Consider the following 26,402-nt stretch of genomic DNA (forward strand, 5'->3'; position numbering starts at 1 on the left):
GCAACCAAGAATGGAATTCTTTGGAAGTCCTGACTTTATTTGGGTGGGGGTAGGAGGGCTTCAGTTGCGACTTTTCACTTTGCTTGGGTCCAGAGCTTTCTTTCCTGTTCCCAGATGCTAGGCCAAAAGGATACGGAAGTAACTCCAGAACAAACATTACTTCCAATGACAGCTTACCAGCATAGATTCATGTTAGCTCAGTATTTCTGGCTTCCGCGAAATCCCTTTTTCCTCAGTTCAGCCATGAAATAAGAGTTTTGATTTGTTTTTTAATCTAGCATTTTCTGGTATACTAAAATGCAAAGTTTCCTTGTACCTCTAGCTCACCATATTGCCAAAAACAGAGGTCCTTAATGGTTTTTTGACTAATGATAGGGGAAAAAATGCTTTAGGGTTTAGTAGAAAAGGCAGAGTTTTTAATGATAATTTTTAAAAAGAGATCTGGATTAAATTTCAGGTTCTTTATAAAGTATGACTAATAATCATAGAATCAACCTCAATGAGTAGAAAGTGAGAAGAGGGTTTCCTACCAATTCACATTTGTCCTGTTTGGCTATTCCCTGCTGCCTAGAGTTACTGTTTTTATAGACCACCCAGAATAGGCCAGTTCCTTGAATCCTGTGCCAAAAATCACTAGATGCCTTCTTTACCATCTACGCAATATCAATAAGGTCAGAAAAATTAACCCTTTTAAGTCTATTTAGTTTATTTTCTTTTTCGGTGTAGTAACTATTTGGGTACGCAAAACTCTTCAAACTAGTCAGTTTTGCTACATATTACTTTGACAAAACTCTCTTACTTTAGACGTAAGATGTATTTACATTTCAACACCAACTGCCTTCAGGAAATGTTTCTTAAGGCATACCTATATTTGGCAAACGTGTGTTATATATTTTCTCACTTGGACCCATACCAATAAGACACAAAAGTTCAATTCTACATTGAACATCTGAAACAACATTAACAACACTATTATGGTAATGTGAGCTCTTCTGAAAGAGTTTATGTTCCTAAATCTAAAATGCTTTTGAAATCTCTGATTAAAATGTCTATTCATCTGGCTAGACTTAGTTTTGTGGTACCTGAGAAAAGTTGAGTTAGAACTCATGGTCTGTTATTTAAAAGCCTATGCAGTTTCTATACCAATCAAAACAGAAAAATGCTTGCTTTATATATATATATATATATATATATATATATATATATACACACACACACACATATATACACACATACATACACACACATACACAAGGCCACGGATGTGGAAGTTGTTCAATAAATATCTTCCAGGTGGTACTAATAAGGTTCAACTAGGGAGTTCCTGTTCCTCTGGCAGACTCCCAGGTCTGAGAAGATCCTCTGTCTTGCAGTGAAAAAGACTGCAAACGGTGAGGTCAATTAAGAAATACTTCTGAATAATACACATGATGGAATATCTTCATACCCAACATTTGCTTCAGGGGTAGATTTCAGCCTTTCAAGTCATTGTTGCTTTCTAGCTTTGATATTTCACTGTTTGTGCTGAATTTTCTCCAGAAGAAATAATTCCTGCTTTGTGTGAATTTTTATAGCCAGTTTCTTTCCTATTTCCTTCTTGGTGTCTGGAGATACTCCAACTTGTTAAGACATTTTGATATTTCTTCATTCCTTCTAGCTCTTCTCTGTTTTTTTATCTTCAGTCTAAGCCTTTTAAACATGTTTTAAAAATCTGAACAGTTCCTAATATTCCCAGTACTTCTTGGCTTTCTGTTCCTAAAGCCTTCACATAAAGACAGACATAGATTTCCTTGGGTTGCTCCTCAGGATTTTCAAGTATTTCAACTTTCTTCCATTCTTAATTACTCTTTTTGTACTATCCATCTAATTTTTTTAAACACAAACCTTTATTGATAAATTGAGACCACTATCCCCTCCATCCATAATGGGTCAATCTACTTGCTCATGGAAATAAGACCCATCCTCTGGTACACCCATCATCTCAGCATCTGTGAAGATGAATAATTCATTAAAAATTTTTTGTTCCTGTCTTATCTTTCAAATCTCTGTTGACTTATACAGACTTTCACAACAGGACATACCCAACACCATTCTCACTTCCTGCAACAAAATTCCACTGTCTTTATTCGTTCATCAAATGCTACTACAAAAAGTCTCTGTGACTACCATTATCAGAGTTATTGATGTTCCTTCAAGAATATGCTCCTATCTTTACACAATGTCTACATAATGCTTTTTCATATTACAATTGTTTACATATGTGCTTCTCTTACTAGACATGCTTTTAATCATGTTTACATTCCTGGTTCCTTGCTCAGCACCTGACAAACATATAAAAGTATATGGTGTATGTCTGAGTGAAAAAATAATGAGACCCTCACCTCACAGAGCCTAGATAACAAATGAGGAACTAAAAGCACACAGCTTTTAAGAAATCATGCATAATGGGTATCTCTGGGATTCCGTGGTAGTACAGTGGATAGGAATCCACCTGCCAATGCACAGGACATGAGTTCGATCCCTAGTCTGCTGGGAGCCAGCACACGAGATCTCACCCATGACAAGGTCGTGAGGAGGAGACCTGACAAGCAAGGCAGATCAGGACTTCAGGGATTTAGAAAAGCTGCCCCGGCGCTCACCTTAAGGATGATCTCTGTCTTTCCGATGCTTGCTGTATTAGACTACTCCCTAATTTCTGTGACACGGATAGAAGGCCTTCCCTGATCTCTTTCCAAACAGAATCAACTTAGAACTTTAATTAATATGTCCGCCGGACAGTGGTATCCTATAAGATTATCCAGGATGAAAGGAGTGTTTCAATTTAGACCCCTTTGCTGGCATTCTAGCCTGCTTGGCAAATGCGAACTAATGCACATGACTGCTCACAACACCTTAATCATAAACAGCATAAAGAACCTGATCACATAAAGGCCCTGATAGGCACAGAGCCCTTCGGGGGTGAGGAAGCCCTATTAGAGAACAGAAAAATATTATTCTAAAAGTGGTTATAGTTAAAGATTTACAAAATTAAGAGTTCAAAATTGTTAATTTTAACCAGGAATGCTAAACAGGGGCTGCCTCACTGGAGCTGCAGAGTCTTTGTGTGGTAAACCTTTTAGATAAATTTAACTGATAACTTCTGCAAAAGGACTGACCTTTGTGTTCATTAAAGAATAGATTACGGAAAACAGCTTTGCATTCACCTAGGTCATAAAATGTCAATAGGCCCCAAGGCCAGAAGATAATGTACAAGACTCTCACAAAGAAGTATGCAGAAAACACCCTGGTTTCGTGAAGGATGAGCCGATGTAATATTAAACTATCTTCCCCTTAAAAATGTACTAACTTAGAATATAAAAGCTACTGTAAAAAAAATAAAGATTTGCCAGACTCTGCTGCACCCCCCACCTGGCCTCTCTCTCTCTCTCCCCCTCGCAGACTTGGCCCTATCAAGGCTGGTCTCACGTGTCTCCTCTCGCCGACACCGTTCATCCTGAGGGTACCCCCTGGATCCTGCCGAGGCTGGACCCCGGCACTAGTCCGGGAAGATTCTACGTACAGTGGACCAACTAAAGCCTGTGTGCCACAATGACTGAGACTGCGGGCTGCAACTACTGAAACCCATGCACCTAGAGCCTGTGCAACGCAACAAAAAAGCCGCGGAAGTAAGAAGCCCGTGCACCACAACAAAGAGAAGCCCCTGGTCACCACAACCTACATTCACGGAGCTCCATCTGGTGCTGAGGGTCCCGGTATAAAATGCTTCGTTTTGAGAGCTGTTCATGACTCTACTGATGCTGTTGCTGAGTGCAGAAGAATTGATGCTTTTCAACTGTGCTGTTGGAGAAGACTCTTGAGAGTCCCCTGGACTGCAAGGAGATCCAACCAGTCCATCCTAAAGGAGATCAGTCCTAATAATATTCATTGGAAGGACTGATGCTGAAGCTGAAACTGCAATACTCTGGCCACCTGATGCGAAGAACTGACTCATTGGAAAAGACCCTGATGCTGGGAAAGATTGAAGGCAGGAAGAGAAGGGGACGACAGAGGGTGAGATGGTTGGATGGCATCACCGACTCGATGCACATGAGTTTGAGCAAGTTCCAGGAGTTGGTGATAGACAGGGAGGCCTGGTGTGCTGCAGTCCATGGGGTCGCAAAGAGTTGGACACAACTGAGCGACTGAACTAACTGACGACTTTATATTCACTCTACAGGAACCTAATTCATTTTATTCAGGGAATTCAGTTACATTCAGGTTCCTAAATCAGGATGACAAAGTTTTGATTAGCATGTCTCTTACCTCCTATGTTAATCAAGAGAGAGATCTTGTTAAATAAAGAAGGCGCACTGCTTGGGACTTTGCTGATGCTTCAGTGGTTAAGAATCTGCCTTGCAGTGCAGGGGACAGGGCTTTGATCCCTGGTTGGGGAGCTGAGACCCCACATGCTACGGGACAGCTAAGCCCACACACAACTACTGAGCCCGCACATGCACAATGTGACTCTGTGCCACAACTAGGGGGCCCACATGCCACAACTGGGAAGTCCACGCACCACAACGAAGGATCCCGCATGCCGCAACTAAGACCTGATGTGGTGAAACAAATAAATGTCTTTTTAAAACAGGAGTCCAGTTTTCAAACACAAAAACAAAATAATTTTAATATAAAGAATATGGGTAAAATGTCAAAAATAAATAATGAAAAAAGTAGTAAAATTTTTTTTAAATAATTCAAATGCTTATTTCAGGTATCTCTTCAGCATATTTTATGTAACTTGTCAGTATAGTGTCAACTTTCAAAAATAAGTCAACTTGGAATTAAGACTTTTCACTGAGTTGTCTTAGTTAACTAATTAAAAAGCTAGGTCTCTGGGACTCCATGAAGAGAATGCGCTAACATCAAACAACAACAAAAGTCCAATATGAGATCTAGACTTTATTTTTAGAAGACGACTACATAGAAATAAAATGGGAATGGCCTGGTTTGGCCATCAAGCATGTGAAAAGGGGGTTCATTATACTATTACACTATTTTCTGTTTAAAATCTTCATAAATAAAAAAGAGATTATTATTATTCAACTGATAATTCCTTTCAGTTCTCATCTAATTTTAACATAGATTTCACTCCTATCCCTAATAAATCTGCCTTCCAAGATTACCACTGACATGCTAGGCATCAAATTCAGTATTCTCATGTTTTCTGCCTCTCCCAAACCCTCAACATGTGATACCACTGCTCAAGCCCCTCCTGAAACTCTTTTCATCCTTGGCTTCAGAAAATCATCTTCTCATTCTGTCCCCAATCCTATTCACTTTGAGTGCCTTTCTATTGTTTATCTATGTTATTTATTTATGGTCTATCTATTACTGTTCATGCTGAGTCCCTCAGATTGTTCTTATTCTTCTCTATTTTTCTCCTTGGATAATCTCAGCTACTCCACTAACATCTCTGTCTATCTATCAGATAATCGGTAATTTCCAATATCTAGTCACTGTCTCCGGAGAAGGCAATGGCAACCCACTCCAGTACTCTTGCCTGGAAAATCCCATGGACGGAAGAGCCTGGTAGGCTGCAGTCCATGGGGTTGCTAAGAATTGGACACGACTGAGCAACTTCATTTTCACTTTTCACTTTCATGCATTGGAGAAGGAAATGGCAACCCACTCCAGTGTTCTTGCCTGGAGAATCCCAGGGATGGGGGTGCCTGGTGGGCTGCCGTCTATGGGGTCGCACAGAGTCAGACACGACTGAAGCGACTTAGCAGAAGCAGCAGCAGTCACTATCTCAAATTTCCCAATATCTAGTCACTATCTCAAATTTATACTAACAATAAAAACCATTATTTTCTATCATGAAACTATTCATCTTTATATGTTGGCTACTTCATATAAGAGTATCACCATTTGGTCCCTCAAGAGAGAAATTCTGGAATTATGTTTACTTTCTCTCTTTTCTTCCTCACATTCCACACTGTATTCATCATCAAATCCCACAGAGTTTACATCAGAGATGTACCCTGGGATAGTCCATCCTTTCCATCACCATAGTCCAAGTTCAGACTCTCATCTATTGCTTTACATGTATCAACAGAATCCCATGCTGTCTGTCAAAAGTTCCTCCTCCATCCAAACCATTTTCAATACCACCCTCAGAGTCATTTTAAGTCGTATTCCTAAGATTCAAAACTGATTATGTTACCCTCTGCCTAAAAACCCAGGTTTTTTAAAAAACTGGTTTACAGTAGCACTGTACATAACAGCATACTAAGCCCTTCATTATCTGGCCTCACTTGTATCACTAGCTATATTTCCTCACACACACTTCAACATACATAAAATGCACTGAATTTTTCACTCTTTTTCTGAACATGTCAGCCACTTTGTAACTGTGCCTTTTATCATGCTGCTCCCTCTGCATGGCCTGCCTTTCCCGTAGTTTTCACCAGGTGAACGATCATCATACTTTTAAGATTCAGCTTCCTCTATGGAATTTCCCTTATCAGTCTGGCATTCAACAACATGAATTGAGCATCTATCGATATGACATGAACCGTCTCCTCAAGGAATGCATATTCTCATTTATATTCTTTTAGTACTTTGTTCATGTTGATGTTATGACATCTATCACATGTTACACTCATCCTTGTATGCGTCTCCCCTCACAGCTGGATCGTGAGGTCTTTACAGGCATGGCCCCTGTCTAATTCCTCTCTGGCTCCCCAGCACCTAGGGTATTGATTTTGTTCATGTGTAAAGTACGCCACGCTTAGTGGGAATCAGAAAAAGATGATTTTCAAGATCCCTTTGAATTCTAGTATTCTATGATTTCAACATAAATGCAGCATTTCTTAGTTGTGATTTAGCTGAAAACCTGTGTCAAATACAGCTAGAATGCTTAAAATATTTATATTAATTCCTGTTCCAAACCTACTGAAGAGGAAACAGAATTACTGCTCTAGTTAGGGAGGAAATCATTCAAGCGCCTTATAATCACTGACACTCAAGTCTCATAGTATTGAGGGAGGTAATAATATAATTACAATTTAAAGGTAAGTAATTGAGGCATAGAGAGATTAAGTAACTTGAATAAGACAACAAAGTTACTAAGCTAAGTGGGGAAGCTAGGATTTGAACTCAGTCTAATTTCAAGGCCCATGATCTCTCTCAGGTCAGTATTCTGCTTTATCAGTGCTCTGTTTAATAACCTAAGGCTTCTTTCATTTACAAAAAACATGAACTTTACTTTCTGCCAGGAAGAACAAGAAAGAAGAACCAATCTTTCTTCTGTCATCTTGCCTCTGAGGAGGAAAAAAACATATCTATTTTTCCCTAGCGTATGACTAGAGTAAATATAATAAATAATAAAAATTCAAATTTCTAGCATTAGTATCCAAAACAAATATCTATACACTTACCTCATGGGTCCATAGTTCAGTACTACAAATGCCAAAACTATCATCACACAGATAGCTCTTCGCTTCGGACTAGGAACTTTAAGCCTCTGGTTCTAAAGAAAATGATCATATTAAATACAAATGAATTACAAAAAGCAACATCTAAGATAATAATAACTCTCCTCTTTACCAGCTATGAGAGTGCTTAAATGAAAACCAAAATGCAAATATAGGAAACAGTACTTTTCTTTTTTTTTTTTTTTATGGAAACAGTACTTTTCAAAAGACTAAAGCAGAGCCTTTCAGAGATAGAAAAAAGGAGAGGAGTAGGAGAGAAGAAACCTAGCAACCCTTGTTGCAGAAGCCTCTTCACCTAAAAGGAAAGAATTCAACAATTTTATGTTTTTATGAAACTTCAAAGAATCCCAAGGCACTGTACTTTAGTAATTTGTCTCTCTCTTAAATCACTGTTTTCAGTAACATAATGGAATTTTCCCATGTGCTCAGGGGAAGATAGAAAGAGCAATGTAAGAAGCCAGTCTCTGGGGAATTGCCTGGCGGTCTGGTGGTTAGGACTCCATGCTTCCACTGCAGGGAGCATGGGTTTGATCCCTGGTCAGGGAATGAAGATCCCACATGCTGCACTGCACAGTCAAACAAAAAAGCCCCATTCACTAGGCAGAGGCATCTGTTTGGTTCAAGAAAGCACTGTGGTAGGAAATTCTGAAAGCAGCAGATTTCATGAACAGAATTGAGATGATTAGCCTCGCTGGGACACATAGCAACAAAATACAAAGTATAGTATAGAGGTTGGGTGAACTGAGAACATATTAAATTTTTAAATTTTTTATTGTTTACTCTTTTAAAAGGGAAGACCTAGTGGGACTACTTAGGAGACCTGATGTGATTCATTTAGTCAAAAAAAAAAAGAGAGAATGGATGCTATGATAATAAGGGAGAAGAAACCCAGGAAAAGGAGACAATTTTTATACACAGCTTGGGAGGTACAATTCAAAAGCTCCTCTTTCCAACACTTTATTCTTACTACAAATGTTTTTCGGCTTATTGTGCCTGCCTTTTGCTATTACTATTTTACAAAATTTAATTTAAAATGTAAAATTTCCAATTGCTTTATCAGGAAAAAAGAATACTTCAACCCATCACCTCGGCTCTATCACGTACTAGCACTCACCTCTGATACAACTTCGTCCAGTTGCCGCTTCAGTGAACCATTCTCTTTCTTCAGCTTCTCATTCTCCAAAAGGGCTGCCTTTAACCTTGCCTCTAGGCCTAACATGTATTCTTTCTTCTTCTTGCGGGACTGACAAGCTGACTCTCGATTTTTAATCATACGTTGCTGTCTCCTTAGCACAGCAATCTAGGAAAAGTTACAGTAAATCAAAAATAGTTGGATTTTAGAATCAGATCAGTGAAGAATATACTGATTTTTATAATTATCTTTAAGCAAATTGTTCAAAAGATAGCTTACTGTGTTTTTTTTTTTTAAATACTCAAATGAAATAAACCGAACTCAAATGATTAAATAAGGCCTTCTAAAACCTGTTAAATGATTTCTTCTGGTGTTTTCACCAGAAATAAGACTTATTTATTGATAAATAATAAATAAGATTTATTTATTGATCTCCCTATTTTCCCTTTAGAAATACTATATATATGTATACATACAGCTTTAATCTATACACAGGCCCTGAATTACTTGACTGTTTTTCAGAACCATCTATCCTGTTACTTATAGGGCCACTTCTACTGGTAGAGTTACCATCACTTCAAATTCACCATGTGCCAACTGAATTCATTATCTCCCTCTACCTATTCTTTAAAATCTATTGATCTTCTATCAATGGTATCTCTCAGGATATAAAGGAAGGTGTGACCAGTAACCTATTTTTCCTTCATTCCCTAAATTTACTGCCTCTCTCAACCTCTTATTTACTCACTAAATATATACTGAAGATACACGAACAACCAAGTTAATTCCAGTGAAAGTGTGTCTGTCATTCCTGCTTCTCTAATTCCACTGCCATTCTCCTAATGCAGGCACCTATTGACTCATCTCCAGACTACTGCAACAACCTTCTAACTGCTTCAGCTGGCTTCAAGCTCCTCTGTCTACCATTTTTAAGATAACTTTCTTCTCCTAAAAACATTTTAATCTTGCTACTCCATTGCAAAAGCAAGCTAGTCATGTATTTTACCTATCCACCTTTGCTTTCAAAATCTTCCATAATGTGACCACTCTCTACTTTTCTAACTCTACAACTATTCACACCACACCTTCCAATCAAGGTTATTCCATGATCTTCACACATATCTAACTTGTTTCTTAATTCATACTGTTTGTTCTGATTTAGAATGCCATCTCCTCTACTAAGCTAATTCTAAAGACCGTCCAAACTCTTAATTATGATAGACCACTTGGAGTTTTTAATATTGTCTGAATTACTCACGCCCTTATAATTCAGAAGATACAGCTGAATGCTCTGTTTTAAAAATGCTGACTTTTTCTCTCTTTTCCTAGATTTTATACCTTGGAAGCCAAAACTATATGATATGACTCACAATATCTACCATAATCAAAACTTACTGACCGAAATTATTCTTGTCATATTTTCTAAACAAAGATGTGAAATGTGTTTTAGCATTAGTCTATTTCAGAGAGAATGTGAGATAGTAAAATTTAGTCCATAAAAAGAACCAAACAATATTAAATTTATTATTGTAAGTACACAGATGACAGAATTTCTGACTTCTCTATTTTGTAAAGGACTTTTAAAAAAGTAAACATTTTACTGTGGCTGTTTAATAATTTTTACTGAGATACATAAATAAAATTAAATAGTTTAATGCTTATTTCTTTTGAAATAACAATACAATTTCCACCCCATACTGCAGTTTCTAGAAATAAAGGTATACCAAATCCAACTGAGCAATCAGAATCCATAAGGAAGAAAAAAAGAACCCACGAGGAAAAGAAATATTACATGAGATGTCAAGAAGTGTATCTTTCCCTCTTTTTTTTCTTTTTTAACTGAAACTTCACAAGAATGCTGACTTCTATAACCATCAATCTACAAAATTTCCCTATGGCATAACTATCCCACTCTTCAATAATGCTAAACACACACACTGCACAAAGCAGTGGCAATCATAATGGATTTTAATTATTCATCAATTTCAAACTACTTTCTGGACAATGCCACTTTGTTCAATCTACTGTTACTCTTAGTGATCTTCACTGTTACTGAGAATGCCAGTGTCCATAATTAATACTTAACGTTGGAGTGCTGAAGTACGCAGAATGCTGAGCAAGCACATAAAAGAGAAGGTTCCCAGATGGAAGAGCTTATACTGAAAGTTGGATAAAAGGTAACCTTACTTTAAAGGCTGATTAATGTATGGACTCTAGGGAGGCTTACAGACGGCACACTACTTAATAAATTTCAAACAGGATTAGGGATTTCTATAAACAATAAAAGCACCTGCATATTATACAGCATAAAGTTTCAAAGGCTGTCAGTGCACATGCCTCATACTAAAAAAACGAAAACCACCTGTAGCCAAATATCCATTTCTTCCTATAGAAAGAGATAACAATAGTTCTGAAAATGCAGTAAATACTCAGTATTACCAATAAATACAAAGGATGAATACAGTAAAAATATATGAAGTCCACAGGAATCTCCAAACACAGAGCTCCAACTTTACATTTCAGCAAGCTATCTTCAGCTAACTGAATAAAATATTTAAATTATTCTGTATTTTTGAGGGTAAAAAAAAATAAAATTTAAGATTAAACATACACATACTGTTTGTCTGTTTGTTTGACAGGTGAGGATATGTAAAAGAAAAAAATGACTACCTGTAATTACTGTTTTGTAAACCGATTTTTCCCCCATATAACATATCATGATCATCCTTGACATGCCATGAGAATGGCAGCACAGTATTTCAATTACATTGATGCTCCATAATACGTTTAACTAATCTCCTCTTGTTGAGATTGTTAATAGTTTTCAAGATTCTTTAAAATAAGGCTCATCATTCAATACTGTTACAGTAGAAGAATCAAGGCTAGAGTTTAGGGCAGTTAATTCCAAGACCAGTGCTACTTCCACAACAGCTCCACGCTGCTTTTAAATACCAAACAGGAAGTCCTGCATTACAGTATGGAACTCTAAACTCAGTGAACTGTGTGGTTACTTTAATTATGTGCCTGCTTGAAATTGAAGGCTTAAGGTACTGCTTGTATCTGGAAGTTTACCCTCCTCTGTTAGCAGTCTACAAACATAAAATCTATACTCTGGCCCATTAATCAATTGACACATCTCCCTGTGGGCATATAAGATGATTCAGCATGACTGAGATGAGTGAACAGCTAGTCAGTCCCTGCTTCTGATCATCCTGCCTTCAGACAACTCTTTCACCAAGCATTATGCCTTGGAAAAGGAAAAACTCCTAAGCAGCAAAATACTCTCCCTTTAGTGCCACTGCACTATAAAACATTGTGTTTCATTACTAAACATTTACTTGACTGTAAGAAAGACTCTCATAACTGCCATATGACCCAGCAATCCCACTGCTGGGCATACACACCGAGGAAACCAGAATTCAAAGAGACCCGGGTATCCTAGTGTTCATCGCAGCACTGTTTATAATAGCCAGGGCATGGAAGCAACCTAGATGTCCATCAGCAGACGAATGGATAAGGAAGCTGTGGTACATATACACAATGGAATATTACTCAGCCATTAAAAAGAATACATTTGAATCAGTTCTAATGAGGTGGATGAAACTGGAGCCTATTATACAGAGTGAAGTAAGCCAGAAAGAAAAACACCAATACCATATACTAACGCATATATATGGAATTTAGAAAGATGGTAATGATAACCCTATATGTGAGACAGGAAAAGAGACACAGATGTAGTCAACAGTCTTTTGGACTCTGTGGGAGAGGGTGAGGGTGGGATGATTTGGGAGAATGGCACTGAAACATGTATATTATCATATGTGAACTGGATCGCCTTTCCAGGTTCGATGCATGAGACAGGGTGCTTGGAGCTGGTGCACTGGGATGACCCAGAGGGATGGGAGGTGGGAGGGGGGTTCAAGATGGGGAACACATGTACACCCATGGAGGATGCAAGTCAGTGTATGGCAAAGCCACTACAATATTGTAAAGTAATTAGCTTCCAATTAAAATAAATAAATTTATATTAAAAAATAGTAATAAAAAAAGAAAGACTCTCATAAAAGGAGAATTTTCACAAACGGACAAATACTTTTTTGTTTGAATCAATTTAAGAGTCAAAATCCTAAGTCTCTTTGCATTATGTTTCATTTTAAGTTACTGATAAACACTACAAGACATGTTCTTCTTACAAATAAAATAGACTATTTAGACCCTTGATTCTGTGACGTTGCTAAAAAAGGAACTTCAAAGTTCTGAATGGCTATAAAGATATTAAAATATTTTACCGCTAAGAAACACATCCCAACATCTTACACAAGCTCAAGACAGATCAAGTATCGGTAACATACAGGTGAATAAACCACTAGGTTACTATACATCTATCAGTTCTAATTCTCATTTTGCTGAATCTTTCTCTCTAAACTGATGTATAAAGCAAACACTGTCACTGATTAACCTCTTCATTATATCAAACAAAACTTTATTCAATTAAATAAAAAAGAAATAAACTTCGTCTACTTGCAATTGACTCTTTAATCCTCTAAAGGTCTCATCCAATCTGAAAACAAAATGGTTCTATTACCGATGTTAAACATGTGTGCTTAATTACCATGCAGCACAATAACGACTACTGTTTCATAAAATATGGATGCTATTAACTTTGCTGTTTTATCTGATCCCACACTGTTCAAATAAAGTCAATCTTTATATTTTGTCTCCCAACACTTAAAACCATCTGCTTGAATTTTTTTCTTAATTAAGAGAATACATTTGTAGAGAGAAAGAAAAGGGAACAGCAAGTTTCAAGATACGGATAATTTGAAGTTGGCACTGCATCAGGACTGCCTTGAAAGTAAAGCCTCATTAATGGAGCACAGAGTAAAGACAACAGTGCTGAATTGAGGGAAGGCCAAGGCTTGAATCCTAACTCCATCATCGCAGGTCATATGATGGAGGTGAGGATCAAATGAGTAATGGACACGGAGGTTCTCTGTAGACTGTAATGTACCACACACATGCCATGCTGGGCTAAGCTGCTCAGTCGTGTCCGACTCTTTGCCACCCCATAGACTCTCACCCACCAGGCTCCTCTATCCACAGGATTGTCCAGGCAAGAATACTGCAGTGGGTTGCCAGTTCCTCCTCCATGGGATCTTCCAGACCCAGGGATCAAACTCATGTCTCCTGTGGCTCCTGCATTGCAGGCAGATTTTTTACCACTGAGCTATAAGTTTCACTAAAAAGAAATATCCTGCAGCTATGAATAAACTGGGTGAGGAAACAAAAATTCCCATCAACAATGTGCCTCAGAGATACTCAGATAAACTGTTCAACTAAAGTAATATTGCAAATATCTGCCTTCATTCCAGCTCTTATTTTTACAGATTTCAAATATTAAATATCAGATTAAAACAAAAACAGACAAAATCTGGAAATCCCATTTAATACATACAAAAGCAGAAAACTAGAGCCTAAGATTAAAAATCTAATTCACTCCCCTCCCAACATCCCTCAGTCTGCTCCTTATTCTGTATTTATCAGGACTCTCACTCATCTGCCTGAGAAGGCCAATAGGAGGTTTTATGCACTTACAAAGTGTCTGGTATAGACCAGTTCACCAATATCAGCCATCTAAGTAATATGGCCTTGACTGAAATATTTAACCAATTGATTCATTCAATGGTAAAATGAGAATAAAGCCCACTTTACAAGGATTTTGAGAGAATCAAATAGGACTATGTGAAAATAAATGTGAAGTACTTATTAAAACTATATTAGAAAAAAGCTGAACTTCTCAGAAGTGTCAAAAAGACAAAGGCTATGGAAATGCTCCAGATTAAAAGAAGTCAAAGAGACATGACATCTCAATGCAATATCTGACCCTATAGGGATCCTATATTGGAGGGGGAAAAACTCAAGTAATAAAACTGTCATATTGACAGCTGAATAAAGTATTTTACAAACAAATTTATGAAGGTGATAACTGTACTGTGGGTAAGTAAGAGAATATCCCTATTCTGAGGAAATACACACTGACATATTTAAGGGTAAAGAAACTATAAGGTATGTAACTTACTGTAAAATAGTTCAGAAAAAATGTATGTGTGTGTGTGTGTGTATATATATATATATATATATATATATGCAGATGGATAGACAGGCAGATAAATAAAACTAACTGTTAAAGCAAATGTGGTAAAATGTTAACAACAGGTGAATCCAGGTAAAAGTACATGGGTGTTCTCTGCACTAGTTTTGTTTTTACAACTTTTTAAAATTTGAAATTATTACCATATACAAGGTCTGGTACACATGTACACACACACACACACACAAGACTGCAGTACCAACATAACACTAAGGAGTTATAGGAAAAGAAAAAAGAACTTTCCTTTAAAACTCAAAATCAAGGGTGGTAAGAGCCACAGAAAATGTTAACCATAACAGGTTTAATCTTTGAGTATTATTTGTTAACCACCTTTAACCAGTCAAAAGTTCTCTTCTGTTAACAATTAATATTCTTTCACACATTTGTAGAGCAGTAATGTTCTGGAGAATACACACCTTCAAGACTATAGCCAATGATATTTTCATTGAAATAATCTATTCACTTAATTTGTCCATTTGATTGTTGGGTTAACTTGCATCTTTCTGATTTGTAAACACTCTTTATATGCTAAAAATTGTTTTTAAAAGACTACAAAAAGTTGTACATGAATTTTCAAAGCAGCATTATTCCTAACAGCCTAAAAGCAGAGACCACCCAAATGTCCATCAACTGATGACTGGATAACCCAAACGTGGTCTATCTGGAAAATGGACTATTATTTGGCCATGAAAAGGAGTAAACATTGAAATAAGACACATAAATGCATCTTGAAAAATATTGTGCTAAGTGAAAGAAATCATACACAAAAGCTACATCATGTATAATTCTATTGATATGAAATGTCCAGGATAGGCAACTCCATACAGAAAGCAGGCTTCCCTCATAGCTCAGTTGGTAAAGAATCTACCTGCAGTACAGGAGACCCTGGTTCAATTCCTGGGTCAGGAAGATATGCTGGAGAAGGGATAGGCTACCCACTCCAGTATTCTTGGGCTTCCCTTGTGGCTCAGCTGGTAAAGAATCCACCTGCAATGTGGGAGACCTGGGTTTGATCCCTGGGATGCAAAGATCCCCTGGAGAAGGGAAAGGCTATCCACTCCAGTATTCTGGCCTGGAGAATTCCATGGACGGTATAGTCCATGGGGTCAGAAAGAGCTGGACACAACTGAGCAACTTTCACTTTCCCTTATACAGAAAGCAGATTAGGAAGTAGCTGCCAGGGGTTGAAAAGGATGGCAGATGAGGAATGACTGCTAACAGGAATGGAGTTTCTTTTTAGGCTGATGAAATATCCTAGCATTAAACATCAGTGACAATTGCATAACTCTGAGAATATACTAAGCAATCACTAAAGAGTACATTTTAAAAGGGTAAACTCAGACTTCCCTGGTGGTCCAGTGGCTAAGAATCCACCTGCCAATGCAGGAGACACAAGTCTGATCCTTGGTCCAGTAAGACTTCACATGCGGCAGGGCAACCAAACCCATGTGCCACAACTACTGAAGCCCAAGCACCCCAGAGCCCATGCTCTGAAACAAGAGAAGCCGCCACAATCAGACGGTCACGCACTGCCATGAGAGAGCAGGCCCCACTTGCTGCAACTAGAGAAAGCCTGTGCACAGCAATGAAGACCCAGCAAAGCCGAAAAAAATAAATAATTTTTAAAAATAAAAAGGTAAACTCTGTAGTATATGAATTTTAGCCCAATTAAGCTATTAAAAAACTCCAAGCAAACAAGGACTTTCATTCACCTCAAAAGGCCATGGAAGGCAGAAGCTAAGGACTCTCTTTTCAGACAAATGTACATGCATGCAAAGTATTACAAGCAAAGAACACAGTGAGGTGAAGAACAGGGAACTTGTTTAGGGGAACACTGAAACCTATTGATGGGTTCCATTAAGAAACCCTGTGACTGTCATTCTTGCACACTTAAAGTAGAAGAACAAATTACAATTACCCCTAAGGTGACAAACTACCTAGTTTCTGATGCTCTAGTTTCAGTTCCAGGGATTTCTCCTACAGATATACGTTCATATGAACAAAGTGAAATAAGTACCAAGTGATTCAATGGAAGAATGTTTACAAAGGAAAAAACCCCCATAAAACCCTTAAATGATTATGACAGCTGTATGAGATAAGACTACCATGCACCTATTAAAATATTAAGAAAACTTTGTACGTACTGCTGTTGAAAAATCTCTAAGATATATTGAGAAGAGTGACATGCAGGACAGTGTTTATAGTATGTTACCATTTCCATAAAACAGGTAAATAGGTAAAAAGATATATTCTTATATACTAAAGAACTATCTCAGAAAGAATGCACAAAAACCTGGTAACAATGATTGCTTCTGAGCAGGGAAACAAAATGGCTAGAAAGCATCTAGGTCATGGGAGGACTGTCTTCCTAGGAATAAGTCTCCAGGGGTAGTTTACAGGAAGAGAAATTAGAGAAAGGACAGAAGCATTTAATTTTTTATTAAGATATAAATCAGCATCCCTATAAAAATAATTATTTATTAACCTTATCAAGATGCTAAACTGAGAAATAAAGAATAAAGAATGTTAAAGCTGCCATGACATAAATCTAACCTAATGCAACACATCAGAGAAAAAAAATCTGTTCACTTCTCATTCCAAAGCTACTATAGCCATAGAAGAGATTACTTGCCAAAGTCTTTATTCAGGATAAATTTTTAGGAGCCCCAAATCTCCATCTAAAGAGGAACTGCAAATATTTTAACAAAGCATGCTTTTCTTTTACGTGCAGAGTGTCTGGTAGCAGCAAAGCCAAAAAGCAGTCAGCACAGAAGTAATTTCTTTACTAGAATCTGGATAGTTTTTCAGATCTCTAAATCTTCCTGTTGAATTTGTTCTAATGGATTCCTCTACTTTATAGCCTAAAGAAATATCATGATCTCAATGTCTCTGTTGCTTAAGAATTTAGTTACTAAAAAGTTCATTATTTATTCACAATTTATCTTCTTAGATCTAAGGTAGTCACACAATTCAAGGTTATTCAGCTCACACTTTGACCTGACAGAGTATCTATTTGTGGGTTTACAGACAAAATAAGCATCTTAAATGTTCAGTAGTTGCACATTTTTTTTTTGAAATAGAACACAGACACTCTCCATCTTTCTAACAGTTTCTCTGCACTGCTCTGCATTGTAAACAGATTGTAAACAGTTTTAGATTCATACTTTTCTTGGAAGCTACCCCTTTAGGGGGTACCCTGTGAATCCTGCTACTGCACATCCTCCTGGGTATGACAAGAATACAAAGCCCTGACCACTCTTTATCCAGGCCATTTCTCAGGGCTGACCTTGAGAGATGAGGTAACATCTCCCTCTGGACGATGAGGAGGCTTGCTTACTGCTTGCTGTAAATGTAGTCAATTCCCAACTTCAGCATTCTGCCACTGCAATAAAGGAACACTGGGCGTACAGCATCATCTGGGCCAGCATCACATCAACCCCATGCTGACAATACTAACAATACCTGAATTTTTGAACTTAACTATGTAACACTTGCCCCCACAGGAAAGAAACACAAAGTTTCAATTTGGCAGGATGCCAGGGGAATTCCTCCACACCACTCTAATACCCAAGGCCAGGGGAAAGGGATGCCCCAGCACCCACCTCCTCGGGATGGCTCTGGTGACCCAGGACAGGCACTCCCAAAGGGAAGGGACAGGGATGGAAGGAGTCAAAGTCACTAAGTAAAGAGCAAAACAGGGGGTCCAAAGTAATAAGGGGCTTGGAAGATGCTCAGTGGAGTGAATGGACTGAGAGGAAGACCTGTGGCCTTCTGTCAGTATAGCCTGTACCCCTTCATCAGTCTCCCATCTGATGTTATTTCAAGTTCTGAACTTGTTTCTGATCACTTTCTTTTCATTGTTTCCACCAACTGATTTCTATTAAGGGTTTTTGCTCCACCTTGACCCACTTGCGACATTTAGAATAGAATTTCACCACTCTTTTTTTCCTGCTCTGTTGTCCCAGTAACCAAAACAATGTTGTAGCTCCATAGTCTTAAAACTAGGCCCATAATGTCTTGTGAACTTTATGGAATTATAATGGGTAAGTGGAAGTATTCAATGCAGATGTAAACAGATTGCTGTTTCCAAGCCCTTGGTTTGATGTTTGGCAACACTCAATAGCACTTTCAAGAAAGATAAGCATGTTCTCCCATGAAGGCATCTTTGTAGTTCCAAGATTACCATTTACTAAGAAACTGCTTAAGAGAATTTCTACACTGAAATGAGAGACCATGTTCATTTTTTCCATCAGGATCTGAGCCAAAAACCAACCATATTTCTTGAAGACTTAGGTGAGGTTTCCAAGAGTTAAACGGAACAGATTTACCAGCAAAAGGCAGAAGAGTGAGATTATAATTTGAACCAGGCAAACTGTTTCATAACAGAAAATGTGGCACTTAATGTAGTTTGCAGAATATGGTATGCTAAAAATGCTACTTTATGGCAGAAGCAGACCTCTGGAGAGTGAAACCAGCCAAAGGAAAAGAACAAAAAAGGTAGAAAAAAAAAGAAGCCATGTCAGCAATACAAAGCCACAAAAAACTGATACACTTTTTTTTGGTACCGAATTACAACTTTTCCACCACATTCTGTGGTTTAAAAACACACAAAAAAACGCTTGCTGAAAAAGTTTTCATTTTGGCCATTTTGAATTGGGGTTATACTAACTCATATTTATCCTAATTTAATAGGACTTGAGTCTAACAAACACACACACTGTTGAGGTCACAGGAGACTACATATGTGAGCAGATCAAAGTTTTCTGCAGCTCCTTCTGGAACAGATTTATCCTGGGTTCCTGACTGGCTTGGCCAGCTGATAGAGGACAGACTGATGTGTCTTTACTTGAAATAAACATTAAGTCAAAACCTCTAACAGAAAACTCATACTGAAAAGGCTTGGCTCACTCCCTGATGTGCTAGTCAAGGAAAAACAAGCACAAAAATCTCAATGCAGGTTGATTAGAAAATGTATTCTAATCGTCTTTACGTCTCTTGCACCAGACATACAGTACTTGAATCTTTCTTGTATAACACTGTCAACTCTAAATTTTGAAAAATAATAAGAATGCTAGTCAATAATTACTGCTTAAAAAAAAGCTAATACTTGTTGGTTCTATACTTTCTCATCTCACACATTCCCCAGTTCTTCAACGTTGACTGCATTATTCAGCCAAATTTACAAAGCACTCAAAGAGTTTAAAACCAAAACAGACATAGTCTTTCACATCAAAGAACTTCTAAAGGATGTCTGGCTAATAGACCAACAAATAATTAATTGAAATGTTTATAAAGATTACAGAATGTGTGTCAGTGACATACAATGATGCCAACATTAAGATGCTCATTATTCAGATATTAAGCCTAGAAGAAAAACAATGATTTCTTCTTGTTATTAAATAGAATTACTGCATCAAAGACTCTTAGAAAAAATTTTTCTATAACTTGGGCTTCCTCAGCTGGTAAAGAATCGGCCTGCAACGCAGGAGACCCCAGTTTGATTCATGAGTCGGGAAGATTCACTGAAGAAGGGATAGGCTACCCACTCCAGTATTCTTCGGCTTCCTTGGCAGCTCAGCTGGTAAAGAATCCGCTTGCAATGTCGGAGACCTGGGTTTGATCCCTGGGTTGGGAAGATAAGGGAACAGCTGGCTACTCACTCCAGTATTCTGGCCTGGAGAATTTCATGGAGTGTACATCCATGGGATCATAAAGAGTCGGACATGACTGAGCGAGTTTGACTTTCACTTTCTATAACTTACGTGCACCTGTGCTAGATGAGTCCTTTGGAATAACCCAGAACAGTTATCCTATTTTCCACACGACAACCTTCATTTTCTAGAAGATGGCTCTACTTTCAGTCTTCTTTTCTTCAGCTGACTGAATCATACCAACCCTTAAACCATTCTTCTCCCCATGACATGGTTTCTAGACCGTCTCTCCATCCTAGCTATGTTCCTCTGGACCATCCCATGATTGAATGTTATAATTCTAGGAATATAGACTAAAATATGTTAAGATTTTCACACTGAAAACAGTGTGTGCCAAGACATGAAGGAGGAACAGCAGTGTTATATGAAAATAGACATACAGTACAGGATTAAAGCTTGACTATCATGTTAGTTTATTTTGAGTACTAAAAAAGGTAAGCACACAGTGTTACGGCATAATAGACACTAATGCATAGTATGTGTTTCAGTTGAAGATGAAATGATGTGAAGCTGAGATTTGCTTTAAAATACTCTATGTGGAGGTGATGGGCACAGAACAGAGGAAACATGATTAGCAAAAATATGCTGGTACTCAGTGAGGTATGATTGGTAATCAAAAATGTTGGTAATCAAAAAATATATAGGTGTCATATACATCAATATTTTTAAAATTTCTAATTAGCCATTACCTTTTTCATGTCTAAAATATTTCAAAATACATATTTTTAATGCCTAAACATATTACCTATAGACAACTTTGAATATTTTCTATTGCAAGTTTTATTTGTGAGTATTACAGAAAAAACATTCAAATTCACAATTTAAAAAGTATTAAAAGAAAATTTTAAGCAATCATTTTCAAAATCCTTGTTCAGAACAGAAATTATTTTAAGCATCTTTTCTGATCACAACAGTATGAAACTAGAAATCAACCGCAGTAAGAAAAACGGGAGAAGAGTGAACACATGGAGACTAAACAACAAGCTGCTAAACAAACAATGGGTCAACAGTGAAACCAAAGAGGAAATCAGAAAATACCTCAAGACAAGTGAAAATGAAAACACAGCTTTCTAAAATCTAGGGGATGTACAAAAACAGTTCTAAAAGGGAAGTTCATGGTCATACAGGCTTTCCTCAAGAAACAAGAAAAATCTCAAATAACCTAACCTGACACCTAAAAGAATTGGGAAAAAAAGAACAGACAAAACTCAAAGTCATCAAAATGAAGGAAGTAATAAAATCAGAGAGGAAATAAATAAAACAAAGATCCAAAAACAACAGAAAAGATCAATAAAACAAGAGCTGGTCTTCTGAAAAGGTAATATCAACAAGCCTCTAGCCACACTCACCTAGAAGAAAACAAAAAGAACCCAGATAAACAAAATAAGAAATGAAAGAGGAGAAATAACAACTGATACCACAGAAACACAAAAAATCACAAAAGGATACTATGAACAGCTATATGCCAACAAACTGGACAACCTAGACGCACACAGGTTTCTAGAAACACACAGCCTGCCAAAACTTAGTCAATAAGAAACATAATCTGAACAGACCAATCACCAGACATGAAATAAAATTTCCCTGTGAACATCATTCTCCTGTGAAAAACTTTTTAATTGAAAAGTTGGATGTATGATTTTTTAGTTGAAAATATCATGAAATATTCTTAGATTTTTGTTATCATTATTCATTTACTTATTGTAGAAAACTTCTCAAATACCAAAAGGAAAGAAAGACTACACACCCACCCTCAATGAGTACCAACATTTTTTTTGCTGATCATGCTTCCTCTGTTCTGTGCTCATCACCTCCACATAGAGTATTTTAAAGCAAATCTCATTAAGGAAACAATTCCATTCACCATTGCAACGAAAAGAATAAAATACTTAGGAATAAATCTACCTAAAGAAACAAAAGACCTATATATAGAAAACCATAAAACGCTGATGAAAGAAATCAAAGAGGACACAAATAGATGGAGAAATACACCGTGATCATGGATCAGAAGATCAATATAGTGAAAATGAGTATACTATCCAAAGCAATCTATAGATTCAATGCAGTCCCTATCAAGCTACTAATGGTATTTTTCAGAGAACTAGAACAAATAATTTCACAATTTGTATGGAAATACAAAAAACCTCCAATAGCCAAAGCAATCCTGAGAAAGAAGAATGGAACTGGAGGAATCAACCTGCCTGACTTCAGACTATACTACAAAGCCACAGTCATCAAGACAGTATGGTACTGGCACAAAGACAGAAATATAGATCAATGTAACAGAATAGAAAGCCCAGAGATAAATCTATGCACCTATGGACACCTTATCTTTGACAAAGGAGGCAAGAATATACAATGGAGAAAAGACAATCTCTTTAACAAGTGGTGCTGGGAAAACTGGTCAACCACTTGTAAAAGAATGAAACTAGAACACTTTCTAACACCATACACAAAAATAAACTCAAAATGGATTAAAGATCTAAATGTAAGACCAGAAACTATAAAACTCCTAGAGGAGAACACAGGCAAACACTCTGACATAAACCACAGAAGGATCCTCTATGACCCACCTCCCAGAATACTGGAAATAAAAGCAAAAATAAACAAATGGGACCTAATTAAAATTAAAACCTTTTGCACAACAAAGGAAACTATAAGCAACGTGAAAAGACAACCTTCAGAACAGGAGAAAATAATAGCAAATGAAGCAATGTACAAAGAATTAATCTCAAAAATATACACGCAAATCCTGCAGCTCAATTCCAGAAAAATAAATGACCCAATCAAAAAGTGGGCCAAAGAACTAAACAGACATTTCTCCAAAGAAGACATACAGATGGCTAACAACACATGAAAAGATGCTCAACATCACTCATTATTAGAAAAATGCAAATCAAAACCACAATGAGGTACCATTACACGCCAGTCAGGATGGCTGCTATCCAAAAGTCTACAAGCAATAAATGCTGGAGAGGGTGCGGAGAAAAGGGAACCCTCTTACACTGTTGGTGGGAATGCAAACTAGTACAGCCACTACGGAGAACAGTGTGGAGATTCCTTAAAAAACTGGAAATAGAACTGCCACATGACCCAACAATCCCACTCCTGGGCATACACATGGAGGAAACTAGATCTGAAAGAGACACATGCACCCCAATGTTCATCGCAGCACTGTTTATAATAGCCAGGACATGGAAGCAACCTAGATGCCCATCAGCAGACAAATGGATAAGGAAGCTGTGGTACATATACACAATGGAATATTACTCAGCCATTAAAAAGAATTAATTTGAGTCAGTTCTAATGAGGTGGATGAAACTGGAGCCTATTATACAGAGTGAAGTAACCAGAAAGAAAAACACCAATACAGTATACTAACGCATATATATGGAATTTAGAAAGATGGTAACAATAACCCTGTATGCGAGACAGCAAGAGAGACACAGATGTATTTAAGAGTCTTTTGGACTCTGTGGGAGAGGATGAGGGTGGGATGATTTAGGAGAATGGCATTGAAACATGTAAATTATCATATGTGAAACAAATCACCAGCCCAGGTTCGACGCATGATACAGGATGCTCGGGGCTGGTGCACTGGGATGACCCAGAGGGATGGGGTGGGGAGGGAGTTGGGAGAGGGGTTCAGGATGGGGAACACATGTACACCCATGGCAGATTCAAGTCAATGTATGGCAAAACCAATAAAATGTTGTAAAGTAAAATAAATAAATAATTTAAATTAAAAAAAATAATAAAAATAAAGCAAATCTCAGCTTCAATCTTCATCTTCAACTGAAACACACACTAGGCATTAGTGTCTATTATGCCACAGATCTGTGTGCTCACCTTCTCCAGTACTCAAACTGACACAACAGTCAAGCTCAATCCCGTACCATGCTTATGCTCATATAACACTGCTGTCCCTCCTTCCTGTATTGGCACACACTGTTTTCAATGCCTATCTAAACTGTGGGAATTACTGTAGAATTTCAATGTTATACTCCAGTAGATAATATTCTTTTGTTATGGGTCTTTACAATATTGCTGATGGAGATTACTTGGCTGTGTTTATGCAACAGTAGAGTGATTCTACAATGAAATGGCTACTGAATGGCCAGTTAATAAATTCTAGTAGACAGATCTGTCAATAGTATGATATACAATGTTACATAACTCACAGGATTTTAAAAATACTTTGCAATACCCAAAGAAAAGGTAATATCCACTTTTATTTAAAAGAAAGATATAAGATTTGTTTTGCTTTCCCAGTCATGATTTTAGAGAATACACTTTCAGACTAATTACTTGATTTTAACTTTCACTGAACTTCAGGCCCAAAATGTTCAATTACTGTTTAACACATAACATAAGGTATTTTGTATCACTTTTAAAGAAAGCAAGAGTTAGCTGGCAAGTACTATAACTGGTTTTAGGCTGTGACAGATCTTAGGAAACTTTCTGTGATTTATAAATTACAAAAGTCCCTGTAACAGAAAATCTGAAGGTTTGCAAAGATGGGAAAAAACTAAATAATCATCAAGAAACAGAATTCCTAACAGTAGCAAGTCATCGTTATGCAGTGGTGAAAACTCTTCAGTAAGTCAAGAGAGAAGCTAAATATAAACTCTGACCAAAAAGAAGTCTGCAGACTTATCTGGGGCATTGCCAAAAACATTTCAATCAGGAAACATGAAAGAATCCTGTAAAATACTAGTGTATGATTGAGTTGGGGGGGGGGGGGGGGGGGCGCAGTCTGAAGTAATGCGATGAAAAGGTTCAAAAGAAGGAATTAAAGAAGAGGAAGGTATGGATACCTCTCTTGGTCAAACCACTCTGGACTTTTTAAAACCTTTACACTTAGATTCTATCAACATAAGCCTTACCCTTATTTTCCACGAGAGACTAGATGTGCAATTTTAGCATATTTAACACAATACAACAAAATTTAAAAAACAAAAATAGGGTCGTTCTTTTTTGTTCTCATTTTTAAAATCAGGCATTTAAAAAAAGCATTCAACTTCAAAACTTACATCGGAACCTGCACTTTTCATCGTACTTTGTAGGACAGGTTTAGTCACAGAAAGTTTCCCATTTGCTGGGCTGTTTGCCACAGGGGCGGGCACCACATTCACCACATGATTAGGTAGCTGCGTGGTTCCCACAGCAACAGCAAGGACTGGTTGAGGAGAGGGCAGAGCTCCAGGTGCCTGGAGCTGAACCACGGCAGGCTGAGAGAGCACCACGGCCTGACCTGCAGTAGAGAAAACAAAAGGAGTCAGAGGGCGCGTAACTGCTATGGCAGGGGCAAGCCGTTTAGCATTTAGGTCTCTTCTGCAGGTACAATAGGTAAAACCACATGAAACGATTAAAACCACCAATTAAAACCACAATCAAGAGCAGCACACATTCTTGCTGACTTTCACTATTGTGTTTTCAATGAACTTAAAATGTGTTTTAAATTCATTCTCTTTGAAGTTATGATTAATGATATATTTCCACACTTTTTTTCAACTAACAAATACTAAATCTACTAAGTTATACATAGATTTCCCTAAGTATTAACCTCTGAAACTTTTGAGAGCTAGAAGTATTTATCATATTACAAAGAACAAACCTTTTATACTGAGCACAGAATCATATATTTTAAGTTAATGGGGTTGAGAAATACAAACACCACCAAAAATAAATGACAGAGATTCAGTAAGTCAATACTTGGAAGAACCTGAGTCTACAAATATCAAAAATGTTAAAACCACTTGAGATAAATTCTTAGCTAACACGGGAAACATAGATCTGTAATTCAACATAACCTGCAGATAATGTTGATTCCCCTACCCACCAAAATAGTCTATAAGTCTTTTCTTTTTTTTTTTACAAGTCTTTTCTTAATCTTCACATTTAACCTTATTTTAAAATTATGCTAATCTTAA

At 37.3% G+C, this 26,402-nt stretch overlaps 1 protein-coding gene across 1 annotated transcript in view; it reads right to left on the reverse strand.

The window, feature by feature from the left end:
* ATF6 (activating transcription factor 6) overlaps positions 1–26,402 on the reverse strand; it is a 239,690-nt gene that overhangs the window by 181,336 nt on the left and 31,952 nt on the right. Inside the window, exons 8-10 of the mRNA XM_043878947.1 lie at positions 25,503–25,723; positions 8,590–8,775; positions 7,419–7,510 (exon numbers count right to left, since the gene is read on the reverse strand). Coding sequence (XP_043734882.1) covers positions 7,419–7,510; positions 8,590–8,775; positions 25,503–25,723 — 499 coding nt within the window. The remainder of the gene's footprint in view (positions 1–7,418; positions 7,511–8,589; positions 8,776–25,502; positions 25,724–26,402) is intronic.

The sequence above is a fragment of the Cervus elaphus genome, chromosome 20 (genome assembly GCF_910594005.1).
Source record: "Cervus elaphus chromosome 20, mCerEla1.1, whole genome shotgun sequence".
In the NCBI taxonomy this organism is placed as follows: Eukaryota; Metazoa; Chordata; class Mammalia; order Artiodactyla; family Cervidae; genus Cervus; species Cervus elaphus.